Below are 12,944 nucleotides of genomic sequence, written 5' to 3' on the forward strand. Positions count from 1 at the left end.
TTATACACTATTTGTATCAATGATAATTACACACACACTCACAGACACGCACATCATTGCTTCAGCACACATGCGCACACCCACACGCTTGTTTTAAGTTTCACTTTCCATAGGTTTCGTTTTTCTCTGAATAAAGTCCAGAGGGATGGGCGAAGGAGCCAGTGAGAGTGCGGGAGAGTGAACTGGCAAGACGTCTACTTCACTTCCTGGCTTCTCCTCCCATCGCGATGGAGAAAAGACAAAACCTTCCCTGGTGGTCTAGTGGTTAGGATTCGGCGCTCTCACCGCCGCGGCCCGGGTTCGATTCCCGGTCAGGGAACCAAAATGTGAGAGTATGTAAATAGTTTGTGTATTTTTAATCATGTTTTTTATACACTATTTGTATCAATGATAATTACACACACACTCACAGACACGCACATCATTGCTTCAGCACACATGCGCACACCCACACGCTTGTTTTAAGTTTCACTTTCCATAGGTTTCGTTTTTCTCTGAATAAAGTCCAGAGGGATGGGCGAAGGAGCCAGTGAGAGTGCGGGAGAGTGAACTGGCAAGACGTCTACTTCACTTCCTGGCTTCTCCTCCCATCGCGATGGAGAAAAGACAAAACCTTCCCTGGTTATTCCTCTGGTTCTCTGCATTTAATTCAGTCTAATGAAGGCGTCAGGACCTTTTAAACCTGACATCGGCCAATTTGCACCTCCTCGGTCCATCTGGCATCTTCAGCTGATGACTCACTGGAGTGAGAAACGTACTGACGCAATTGCATTTGGCAGCGCCACCAGCTTGCGAATCCATTCAACCTTATTTCTCCACACTATGGCAGATGTCGTTGGCAGTCAGAGCCTTTCCAGACCAGACGAATACTGGATGAATGATCCCTGTGTCCTTTTGGGACACTTGACTCAGATGTACTCAAGATTTAGTCACACAACAACCTGCTACTTTTTACTGGATATTAGTTTTGAGTTGTTTTTTTTTTTTTTTTCACATGCTCAGCATTCTCAATTAAAGTGTTAAGATCTTAAAAAAAAAAAAAAAGCCCAAGTATAATCCAAGAAATGTTTATTTTTTTTCTTTATAAAGATATTCATCAGCATCCAGTCAAGTCTTTTTTTTTTTTTTTTTTTTTTTTTTACATAGCATCAATATGTCACAGAAAGACATCCAACAACCAATCTCAGGCTTCCTGAAAGGAAGAATTCTTTCCCAGCGTTTGTCGTAAACGAAAATATTAAAAATGAGAATAAAATGCAAAAACATTGAGATACAAAGAATTCCACCTGCTAACGAGTGGATGTTTTACTATTCCGCTCTCATGTCGTTGCCAATTAGTGCGGTACCATACGATCCTCGGGCGCTGGCAACCCTCTCGCTCTCCCTTCCTCCCTCTCGTCTTTCTGATTATATTCATCATATTACCCTGTCATTTTCACATTGGACTTCCCTCCTTCCCTTTTCATGTAACTCCCTGAGCACCTTCCCAAAAAAAAAAAAAAAAATCATCGTCTCCTCAGCACCTTGCCGCCTTCATTTTACCTCGATCAAGATGAGTTAAACGACATCAATTTGAGCACCCACAACGGACGTAGATTGCTATTTACATGACACTGTAAGTGGTTACAATACTGTCGTTACTACGCACTGCGTTCGAACAGTAATTCGTACGAGCCGGTAATCTGTGTGCAACAAAAGCACGATTAGTTTCTACTCAGTTGAGTTGATGACAATAATGACATCATCGACAACTGCTTCCAAATGTCGCTGACCTGAATGATGGACTTAGCCCTCGCAGCCCCGATTTCAGGAAAATCATGACATCGTTTAGGCTTCGAGCATAACGCCTCGCCTGTCGCGTGTTGTCGCTCAAGATCGCCTAGCAGCCCTGAAAAAAGTGTTTTAGCCCTGTAGGTGGTGCGATCGGAATCTCCCGAGCGAGCTCGCTGTGCCTTGAGGATGATTGGCAGACAACAGAGCTTGTCGAAGGGGATGCAGAGAGTCTTAACATTGGAGCCTCGCAGCCTTTAAAACAGGCTGGAAGCGAAGGGGGCGGGGCACTTGAAGTTGGATTCAGCCCAATAGGAAGGTGAGACTGAATGTGAGCGCCGAGACGGCGAGTACTGACAGGAACGAGGAGGGGGAGGTAGAGGAGGAAGATGGAGGCAGGTCAAACTCAGGAGGACATTCGAGCTCAAAGCATCGCATGGTGACGCCAGAGTCCTCGTTGCCATAGTTTTCCCAGTACTCTTCCTGGTCAAGTTTCGGCAGCGCCAATTCTTCCTCCCCGAGCTCATACTTGACCAGCGATGTGCTTGTGGACGGGCCTTTCCCGTACAAGCCGGCTTTGACGGTCTCTGAAGATTTCTCAAAGACACCTTTGGTTGATGACTGAGGCTTGTTTTTGTGGAACCACCATCTGGTTTTGGTACTGAAGGTGGTGGTGGTGGACCCGGCGATGGAGCCCGGATCAGGCAGCGGGCAGAGGGCAAAGTCCATTTCTCGGAGAAAGCGAAGGTCTTGACCACGACGAGCGGAAGGGGACGCGCAGATCACCTCAGATGAAGAGACGCGAGCCTCTCGGAACCATTCCCACAGGGCGCGGGCTTCGCAGCCGCACGACCAGGGGTTGGCATTGAGGCGGAGGAACTCGATGCCCTGAGTGTCCCTCAGAGTCTGACTGGGCAGCTCGGGCAGAGAATTGTTGAAGAGGAACAGCATGGTCAGGCGACCGAGGTCGCGAAAGCCCCGGCGGTTCACCTGCCTGATGCGGTTGTCGTGAAGGAGCAAGCGGTCGAGGTTTACCAAACCTCGGAATACATTTTCGGAGATAGTGCGTATACGGTTGCCGTGCAGGAAAAGCTGACTCAGGTTGATGAGGTCGGAAAAGATGTCATCCTGCAGGAAGTGGAGATTGTTCTCCTGCAGATGAAAATAATAAAATGATTGTCGTTAGATGTATTTTCTGATCGGAATGTATCCCATGTTGCATCTTCTCACACATTACAGTCAATTGGTAAACGACAGCCTGTCATCAATTTGTGACAAATTGGACGACTGAAAAGAAGGATTTTGCTTTTTTGACCAATCGTCACACTCCATGTTCATCCTTTGTTCTACACAAACACAATCACAAAAGTTTCCAACTACTTTGATTGAAATACCTGACAGTGGGATACAAACACATTTGTAACTATATCTTTCTTTGATAGGTGGACAGCCACCTGCAAGATACAGTACATATTTTACACACTGTAAATGTTTACATGACACTCTAGAAAGCTGTGTGAGCAATTTGATAGCCTTGATATCTTTGTCGTCTTTAGTAAGACCTTTAAGCGCATTATTTTGATGTTGACTAAATGCGCCAATGTTTTCAATGGCTTAATTGCAACTGGTGGAAAGCTAGCAAGTCAAGCCGTTGAATATTCAATTTAAGGTCCATATTACGCTCTGTTTACTCATACGTAGGATAACTTTGGCATATTAGTAGGACAACAACATGTTAGCACAAGAGGCAAAATTTTGCAGCGGTTGAAAACTATTTACTAATAGTGAAATGCTATCAAATATATTATATACATATATATATAATAATATATAATATAATATACAAATCTAGCCATTTTTTCACAGCACATCAGTTTCCATTAGAAATAAATGAAATCAAATAAATGCTTCAATGTTTTAATTGTAAGCCATTGGAGTATTTATTCAATCCGTGACAGGTGCACTGAATTGCCTTACTCGGGATGACAATACCTTAACCTGAATTTTAAGGATATTTAATAAAAGATTCAACAGTTTTCAACACCGTATGACACCGCAATACCATTTCAAAGTGTATTTAGAGACACGATTTGTATAGTTGACTTGGGCATGCGTGTTCATTTCCTTCTAGTGCCCCCTACCTGTAAGTAGAGATAGTGCAGGCTGTAAAGCTTGCGGAAGATGTCGTGAGGCAGGGCGGTGAGTTTGCAGCGGTGCATATGGAGGCTCTGGAGCTTCTCCAAGCCACGGAAGGCGCCTCCTTCCAGCCGGTGAAGGTTAGGGTTGTCCCCAAGGTCCAACTCCTCCAAGTCCCTCAGCTCACTGAAAGCACCTGCTTCGATCCATGTAATGTTGTTGGAAAACAGCCACAAAACCTGGAATACAAAATAAATTCGGAATCATGGTTAAAAAGGTTATGCCAGCTAGTGAAACATTTAGACTCATTGTCATTGCAAGCATTTTCCTACCTGAGTCCCAAAGCCAAAAGAGCCAACTCTTAGCTCCGTGATCTTGTTGTTCTGGAGGAAAACGCGCTGCGACTCATACGGCACTCCGACCGGGACGGTGGTGAAGTTCTGCGCTTGGCAGCTTACAGTCATGGGTGTTGGGTAACACACGCACAGGTGCGGGCACCCCAAGGCCAGACTCGGCTTGCCGAGGACCATCCACACCACCAACCAGAGGGAGATGCCGCCTGCACGGAGAAGAGCGAGAGGAGGAAGAGGTGAGTCGGCGGTGCTGAAAGCAATCTTCGTTGACTGCAATTTACACTTCCTTAGATTATTTATTGAACGTGTGTGGCTTGTATCGACTTTGCGCAAACGGCACACATTTTAGTGCAGCATAACTATAGGCGTTTTTTTCCATTCTTAAACTAATGTTTTCCCTTGTTGCTTAGATTACATGTTTTCATCTTTAATGCTGTCTTTAATTTCTTTTTCCTTTTTGGTTGTTTCTATATTTTTAACACAAGTGTAAATGTGTGCAAGTTGCTGGTGTAAACCGTTTAAATTCCCATAGGATGAGAAAAAGTTATCAATCGAGCTGCATGTGTGTCAATCTATCTATCAAGATGGTGTTTTCTATTACAAGGATAACTCTGAATGATCCTTAAATCTAATCTTTGATAGTCATAGAAATTAGCATCGTCACACTGCAGCAAATCCGACTTTTACGCACAGCGTTGTTCATACTTTAAGCGCGTTCTGCGGGGTTATGAATCCATTTTTAGTTGAAATCCATCGTGACAAAACCATCCCAGAATATACAAAAATCTTTGCAATCACACATTCATGACCAACATTATTCTGAGCCCGAAAAGAAGAAACTTACTTTTGCAGTTGCGCACGATGGAGCTTCGTCGGCTCCGAGAAATCGAGAAGGTTTCCATCATCCTTAACCAAAGCCCAAAGCGAGTTAGCCTAGTGGGGCGAAGTATTGCCTGCTATCTCCGCTGATGACCTGGTTCCCGAGTCGGAGCGACTGAGAGTGTGCCGGCTGATGGCCACTCGAGTCCCATATATACTCGCAGCATCCAGCTATTGCCTACTGAGGTGGTCAGCGTGGAATCGCCTACGTCACAGACGATGGGGTCATGATCGAGTGAGGGCGGCAAGAAGCGGAAAGGGGCGGGGCCCAGTGTCGGGTATTCTCTTGGGGAACTTTACGCGCGCGAAGGCTGGTTGGATGATCAGGGAGGAGGAGAATGAGGACGCACGTAGAAGAAAAGGACGAGGAGGGAGCGAATGCAATTGGAAAATCCTGAATGGAGGAGGGAGGGAGTCGAGGCACGTTGCCCGCTGATGATGACTGAGCTTTGTGGAGGAGCGGAGGACGGGGCGGAGAAGCGCGCACAAGTCGTTTCCTGGCAGCAGCTTTCTCGACTCTTTTGGTCTGTTTCCGGCGCGATGCGAGCCAGACAAAAGCTGGAGCACAAAGCTCAGATGGATGTGAGCAAGGAAAGGAGGATGCCCCCGAATTATGATTCAGCCACACGGGAAAAACTTAATGCCTGAAAAGAATCACTCCGAATAATTGAGGTGGTTTGGAGTGGATGTTAAAAACGAATATTCTAGATTGCTTCTCTTCAAAGGTTGCTTGACTAATTCTGGGCCGGTCGCCGGATCAATTCACACCGATATTGACCTCTGGTCAATTTAGTCTTAAATTACTTTCCATTCGCAGGGCCTGCCGCCTTATTCACCACCAGCAGCCTCAAACTTTGGAACATCACTGCATTGTTTTTTTTTTAGCAACACGGTTTTGTCTTTTGCAGGCCTCCAAGGACTGCAAATAATTCACCACTGATTTTTCACAAATTCTGTTAGCCATAAGAAATGAAATATTCTTTACTCAAGGTGATTTTAACTTGCCTGCGTGCCAATATCACATTTTGGACCTCACTCTAGAGAGTTGTCAACACATATTTCCTCCAATTTAGATGCAGCAATTTTATATATATATATATATATATATATATATATACATATACATATATATCTTTTCCCTTACTTGAGATTTTATTGTCAAAGGTTTTGACCCAAATATTAAATTAGAACCAAACACAGTAGCACCACAAAAGCCTCAAAATAATTCCTCAAAACCCTCATGTTTCTTAGCATTAGCCTATACTGGTTAAAGGTCGTGCCTGCCCTGCCTCGCGTTAATTAGAATCAACATTCTGAATAAATTCTAATGAATTTCATCATGAATATTTCTCTTGCCTCTGATTAAATTCATTTGCTAATTTCTGTTGTGGGCTGCTTACTCTACCGGTATGAACACATTTTATTGCAGTAAGAGCTAACAGACTGCGCTTACAGTATGTTTTGAACATTTGATCTCTTTAGAAAATGAAGATTGATTTGGCGCATGTGAGGGAAAACACGTTAAAAAAAAAAACAGGAAGTGACGATTGGCAGAAACGGGTTGCTCGACTCATTTGACTCAACTCGAGTCAGACTTGCGTTCACCTTTTTTAGGACTTGTGACCTGCCTGCCAAAAATTTGGGTAAGACTTGCACTAGAGTTGCGCCCCGAGTCATCCAACAATTGGATAACCGAAAGTAGTCGGCGCTCAGCGTCAAAACGGGCACTTCGTCATTATTGTCCGGAAGATAAAGTTTTTTTTAATCATTTAATCAGCAAGATTTTATGCTTCGCTTTGAACGTCGTAACACGACTTGTTTAACATTCAGTGGCGACTCCACTTGGATTGATGGTTAGAACAAAATTGCAACTTACATGACTTACGTCCACCTCAGACCACTGGAAAATGTGAAAAATGTGATCTCAATCTTATCCAGAGAAGTAGAAGAGTCATTTTATAGATTTTGCTTTTTTTTTTTTGCATGTTTGGCCTTGATAATAAATGCATTTAGATGCGAGCTGTTTCAAGGTACATAATATAAGCCTTGCCTTTCACAAATGCGTTCAGACAGCGAACAGATCAGCATACAAGACACACACACACGCACGCGCAAACACACACACACAGACAAAAACAAAATGAGTGACCAATAACAGATGAGTAATTGAGGCGTTGTTGTCCTTTAGTGCCCACTGAGTGTCCAGGACAATCTGAGCACGGGCATCCCCTTCACACACACCTACATCGCCAGCTGCACAAGTGTGTGTCAAGTGTTTCTTGCGAAAAACATTTCTTCCTTACGTGGAACAACTTTGTCCAAATGCCACCACGGCGTCAGTCTTACAGTGCAGTGTAAGTCACGCACACGCAGTCGCTTTGGAGGCGCCATCTCCCCCAATAAGTGTGTCGTACGCCACATCGTGTTGGTGTCACTCCCACACACAACTCAAATGAGGTTTCCCCTTCCATCAAATCCACCAGCTCGTCCGAGTCCGTCTGCTTTTTTTGCTAGCTCCACCCCCTCGCCTCCGCCCGCATGCAAGCTCTGTTCTGCTTTGAACCACTGACAGTCAAAGAGAGGAGTGCGTCAGAGCTTCTAAAGAAGCAGCTTGATGTCTTGCTCACGTGACACAAGTCATCACATTTTGAATCAACTTTTTTGATCTGGCCTCCTGGGGTCCAGAGATGGTCATTTTGTCCGAGGGACGGGACAAAATGGTCCGTCAGTCTGTCCAGGATGGATGCACATTTTTGGGCCGGAGGAGGAGTGTTTTTTTTTTTTTTTTTTAAATAGGATGGACTAAGCATGGTTTTTGTCCGTCCTTTTTACCGAGTCAAGAACTCTTCCCATAATGAAATACTGTTCCCTTTTGACAGACACGGAGAGAGAGAGAGAGAGCAATAGCTTTGTGAAGAAGCAATTGAGAGCCAAAATCTTCAATTTCATTTCATTGAAGCAAAGGGATGAAGTGCAATAAATGCAGCCATCTCTACAGTGCGACACCGGTCCGAGCTCATCTGTGACTTTGTCTCGTGCGACAACAAGAGACTGAGAAAGATTCCGGTACGTTCTGCAACTATTGCTGCAGGGGCAAAAAGCATCTCCCGGTGATTCTAAATCTAATAGCCCATTTAATAAGGTGGGAACCCGCGGCTATTCGTCCGTAGCGCAAATCAGTTTTTATGTCTAATTAGGTGTGTTTTGTAATTAAAAAATGACGGTTAAGTGGATGTGAAGAGGAAATTAGCCAGCTAATGAGCTTTAAATAATGTATATAAATTATGAAAGCCCTTTTTTGGGGGGGTGGGGGGACTTACTGGCGAAAGCAATTTAGGGCCAAGTGTCCATCTCTGCTGGGTTCACTGCTGAACGGATCATTGTTCGCCGTGATTTCAGCTCGGTCTCATTGCTAACAGGTTGTGGTGGATATCACTAATGGGATATCGAAGCAGAGGTGGGGTTGTTACCACGGTAACAGCTCATCTTTAGATTGTATCTGCAGCACAAAGTAAACACCGTTCTCCAGCAGTTACGTTTCGAGTGCTATTAGATATTGGCTAGTGTTTTGTAAATTAACAATTTCAACTCAAGTCATTTTTTTTTTTTTAGCCAAATATTTTTGATATTTAATTTAAAAGCAACATTATTCTTTCACCGTTGAAGGAAATATGACTCTGATAGGTTTATCTACCAATCATCTCGGGCACCTGGCCTCCATCTCCATGAAGCAAAGTGATGCCCCTGGCGCGTTTCATTCTGTCTTCAATCTCTTTGTCACACTGCTCCGCGTCCATCGACTGTGGCAGCATCTTTTTAGCATCCGTCACATTGTCAACAACAAAGACACTCGTGCCAGTCGTCTCGCTCGCCTCCTCTCAAATGTTCTCTTTTGTTTTCGAAAGTGGCCCCACCTCACGTCTTTCCATTGTCATCCTCCTTTGCGTCATCACTTCCGCATGCTGCAAATGAAGACACAGAGTCTGCAGCGAGCGCAACGCTTTGCTCGAGTCACGTTGCTTTTTAAGGATGCTTTAAAAGTTGGCCAGGCATATATGGGCCGGGCGGTGAGACGGGGCACTTTCAAGAGAGACATTTCCTGACACAACATGAGTAATATTTCATATAATAATAAATATCTGACTAAATGAAAGCCTCGAATTGACTTTAAGATGTTTGATAAGATCATTCGGATTTCCATCCAGTCGACTGTGTGCCTTTTTCTAGGGATGGATTTAATGTTTCTGTCAAAGGCACCGGTCTATCGCTGCTACTTCCACTTCTCTCCTCTGCCGTCTATATCCCCAATCTCCCGCCCCCAATCGCCATTTCGTCTGCTTGCAGCCCTCTGTCCCCCATTTATTTTTAACCCACAGCCATGTCTCATGTCTGACGCACATGAATATGTGATGTGAAAACACAGAAAGCAAAGAAACTAAACATCGGAGAAGCAGGCAGACAGTGAATGGATGTTTTATGAAATGTGACCTGTCAGAGAGCAAAGAAATACCTGTCAATCTTTGTTTTTTTTTCTCTTTGCTATTATTTTTTTTTTTTTGTCCTTTATCTTTAACCAATCTGTCATCCGGAATGCTCACACCCACTCGCTCATGTGACCAGAGAGACGAGGCGGTACACACATCAATCTTAGATCACTCATCAGTCAGTCTCAGATTTTTTTAGAGAAGCACTAAATGAAGTATGAATATATATATATGATATATATTACATTAGTATTTTTAAATAAATAAATAAATCACATTATATTATATTATATATATATTTTTTTTTAAATTATTTATTTATTTTTTTTTTTTTTTGCGTGTGACTCCGTTAATTACAGTCACAAATGAAGAACTCACTAAAGCCTTCAATGCTCACAGGGCTTCTATTTTAATTGAGCCCCGCTCTCTTGAGCTACTCTTGAGCAATCGTAGATAATTGTTGTTTTCCATCTATATCCATGCTCAAAGCAGAACCCAAGTGACCCAAACTCTCAGTGAGAAAAAAAAAACAAGGAGGAGGAAGAAGATGTCGAGAGCTCTTGTCATTGTCGAGAAGGCCACCTGCCGACCACGCGGCCAGAGCAGAGATGTCAGCAGATGGATGCAACACTGTTACGAGGGAATTGGAAGTGACACAGTGGACATTGGCTGTGCGTGTGTGTGCGCGCACAGGCCTCAATTTGGCTCTCTCCACTCATTTAACTGCGTTACACGTCAAGGGGGCCTTTGGCTCACCCAAATTGCTCAATACTTGAGACATACCCAATTCTCAGTGACATCAGAAGGAAGGCTCGAAATAAGAGTAGCCATGTGTGTGCTCGGTACTGACGTCAATACTCCTCCATTCCCGATTAAGCGGCATAGGGGAGGTCCCATCGCACCTTGTAGGAGTCATTGAGCTCTATTTATAGACTGACGTGAACTAGGTGGGAATCTGATAGGTGAACTTCCACATAATCAATACCGAGAGGGGAGCATGAAGGTGTTTGGTGGTATATTTTTTTTTTAGTCTTTTCAAATAGCGTATTGTGTTTTTGAGGGTTCAAAGATTCTGTACCACATGAAGGGATATAACAGTAGAAATGAAAATAAAATCAGAAAATAGTCTCATCCGACGTTGACGTCGTGATTTGCAGTTGAGGTCAGCAAGGCAATGACACACACAATACGTCTCAAGTAGGCAACACGTATGCCTGCACCTGCTCTGCGACTTTCACTATGTGTAATGCCAACGAGGAAGCGAGTACAACCCCTCTTCGGAGGAATAGTATTACTAAGTGATTAAATTCTAAACGAGGCGCCACCCCACAAAAATAAATCAATAAATATATAAAAATACCACTGTCAGTAAACAGTGTGTCGCAACATACCCACCAATATACCGTAATTTCCGGACTATAAGGTACATAAATAAGATTGTTAAAACAGTGCCAAGAGGAAAATAAAATAATTAAAAAAAGATTTATTTAGCGTATTTTCTGAACAGCGCCCCTAGTGGTGAAAGAAAAATGCACAGAAAAGCCACACCGTTGTATTAGCCGCATGCTTCAAAATGGAGGAAAAAAGTTGCGTCTTATAGTCCGTAAAATACGATAATCAACACCACCAAGAAACGCAACCAGCTTGTCTAAGATGGACTGAGTGTGCTGTGCTCTGATGAGGCCACACCTCAAAATACTTTTTCAAACTTATGAATGTCGTGTCCCTCCCGGCCAGAGACGGAAAAGGACCATCAGCGCAACGTTGGGAAGATAGTATCTGTGATGGCGTGGCTAATTTTCATATTTGCGAAAGCACCGTGGAACGGCACACACTGAGAGGTACGTCAAGCAGCATCTTTTTCAGGGACGTCCATGTTCATTTCAGCCAGACGACGCTAAGCGAGCATTCGACACGTGTTGCAACATCTTGGCTTGGTCGTAGAAAAGTGTGAGTACTTGACTGGCCTTCCAGCAGTCCGTTGAAAATGTGGGACACTTTGGAAGCACAAAATATAACAACGGACAACCCAGGATGTCGAGCAGCTCAAGTTTTACACCGAGCAGCCCTGACAAAGAAACAATTTGCGCCCTCGAAGCCATCAGGGCACCCGACCAAGACGCCACAAATGAAACAACCTCAACACGTGCCTGCTGCAGCTCACAGCAGGATGCTGACGTTCGTTCCACTTCTTACACTCCTAGCACTTAATGTGGTAGATGTCGGCCACACTTTGAGAATGACGTCATCAAAGTGAGAACCGGGATCAAATGCAAGCGAGGTGTTTTAACTCAACACTAAAACTGCTGCAGCACGCCGCGATGAGGTTCATCACGTGTCGGTTGCACGGCCACTGGATACGTCACAAGTACATCTGCACAGTCTAATGAGATTCAAAAGCATAATGTCTGCCTGATAACAGAGAAATTTACATGATAGGGTAAAATGCCGACGTGGAGACAGATATCTTATTTGTGTTGGTAAAAAGGTAAGCCATGTGGTTTCTCGTAATAATAATAATAATCATGATAAAACCATTCCCCTTTCAAGTCGCTAATCAAGGTGACCTAAATATTAGAAGCAGCTCTCAACTCAACTCAACCGTATTAATCATTCCAAATTGAGGGACGGACAACGGAAAAGGCTCGATCCCCCCTGAGCCTTCACTAAGTCCTCGGTACGACTAATAGCGTCTGGTCCGCAGACCTGAGGCAGGTGTGTAAGGGTGGGGGAGCTCAGAGAGGTAAGGGGAGGCGACCCCATTTAAAGATTGGAAAACAAAGAATGGAATCTTGAGAAGAACTCGAAAATGTACACGGAGCCAGTGAAGGGACGGCGAGCAGCAGCATTTTGGACCAACTGGAGGCGTTTGATGGAGGATTGCCCGACTCCGAAATAAAGTGCATTCCAGTCCCAAAGGCATGAATTACTGTTTTCAAAGTGCCCTCAGGAGATACTTTACCTTAGCCCGCTGCCTAGAATGAAAGAAGCTGCGTTCACAAGAACAAAAATCTAAAGTGCGTCGTGTGGAGCTCAGCGAAGCAAAGTCAAACTTGCAGAACTGTAAGAAGAATACTTGAGCATTTAATTTGATGAATTGCAAGTGTTTGTTTCACATCGAAAGTTTTACTTACAATGAATGGCAGCGACTCTGAAGGTTCTCCTTAACTCATTCAATACCATTGACGGATAAATACGTCAATCAATCCAAGTCGTGAATGAGTTAAGGACACACACATTTAGGTGGGTGGGAGGAGTCGTCACACCTGACGTGTGTGACAGTGAGATACTGTTTTGTTTTCTCCACAGCACCAAACGCACA

General features: G+C 44.0%; 1 protein-coding gene and 1 non-coding gene across 2 annotated transcripts; one reads left to right on the forward strand and one right to left on the reverse strand.

Moving 5' to 3' along the window:
- Window positions 1–247: 247 nt before the first annotated feature.
- trnae-cuc (transfer RNA glutamic acid (anticodon CUC)) lies at window positions 248–319 on the forward strand. The gene has a single exon. It is a non-coding gene; the product is annotated as a tRNA-Glu (tRNA).
- An 814-nt stretch (window positions 320–1,133) lies between these two features.
- On the reverse strand, window positions 1,134–5,659 carry rtn4rl2a (reticulon 4 receptor-like 2 a). The gene is made up of 4 exons (XM_088303697.1): window positions 5,104–5,659; window positions 4,239–4,465; window positions 3,912–4,145; window positions 1,134–2,922 (listed from the first exon to the last, which is right to left on the reverse strand). Exons 1-4 carry the CDS (start codon window positions 5,162–5,164, stop codon window positions 2,074–2,076), a joined length of 1,371 nt encoding a protein of 456 aa, XP_088159823.1. The 5' UTR covers window positions 5,165–5,659; the 3' UTR covers window positions 1,134–2,073.
- Between the last annotated feature and the right edge of the window lie 7,285 nt (window positions 5,660–12,944).

This window comes from Idiotropiscis lumnitzeri, chromosome 8, assembly GCF_059441095.1.
Source record: "Idiotropiscis lumnitzeri isolate Australia: NSW breed Sydney's pygmy pipehorse chromosome 8, RoL_Ilum_1.0, whole genome shotgun sequence".
NCBI classification, from domain to species: Eukaryota; Metazoa; Chordata; class Actinopteri; order Syngnathiformes; family Syngnathidae; genus Idiotropiscis; species Idiotropiscis lumnitzeri.

Bases quoted from the DNA above. Each gene is read 5' to 3' on its own strand.
- rtn4rl2a (XM_088303697.1), bottom strand. From the start codon at position 5,164: ATGATGGAAACCTTCTCGATTTCTCGGAGCCGACGAAGCTCCATCGTG. The intron at 4,146-4,238 runs GTAGGAAAATGC...TTTGTATTCCAG, and splicing joins CTTTTGGCTTTGGGACTCAG to GTTTTGTGGCTGTTTTCCAA. The intron at 2,923-3,911 runs GTAGGGGGCACT...TTTCATCTGCAG, and splicing joins TGCACTATCTCTACTTACAG to GAGAACAATCTCCACTTCCT.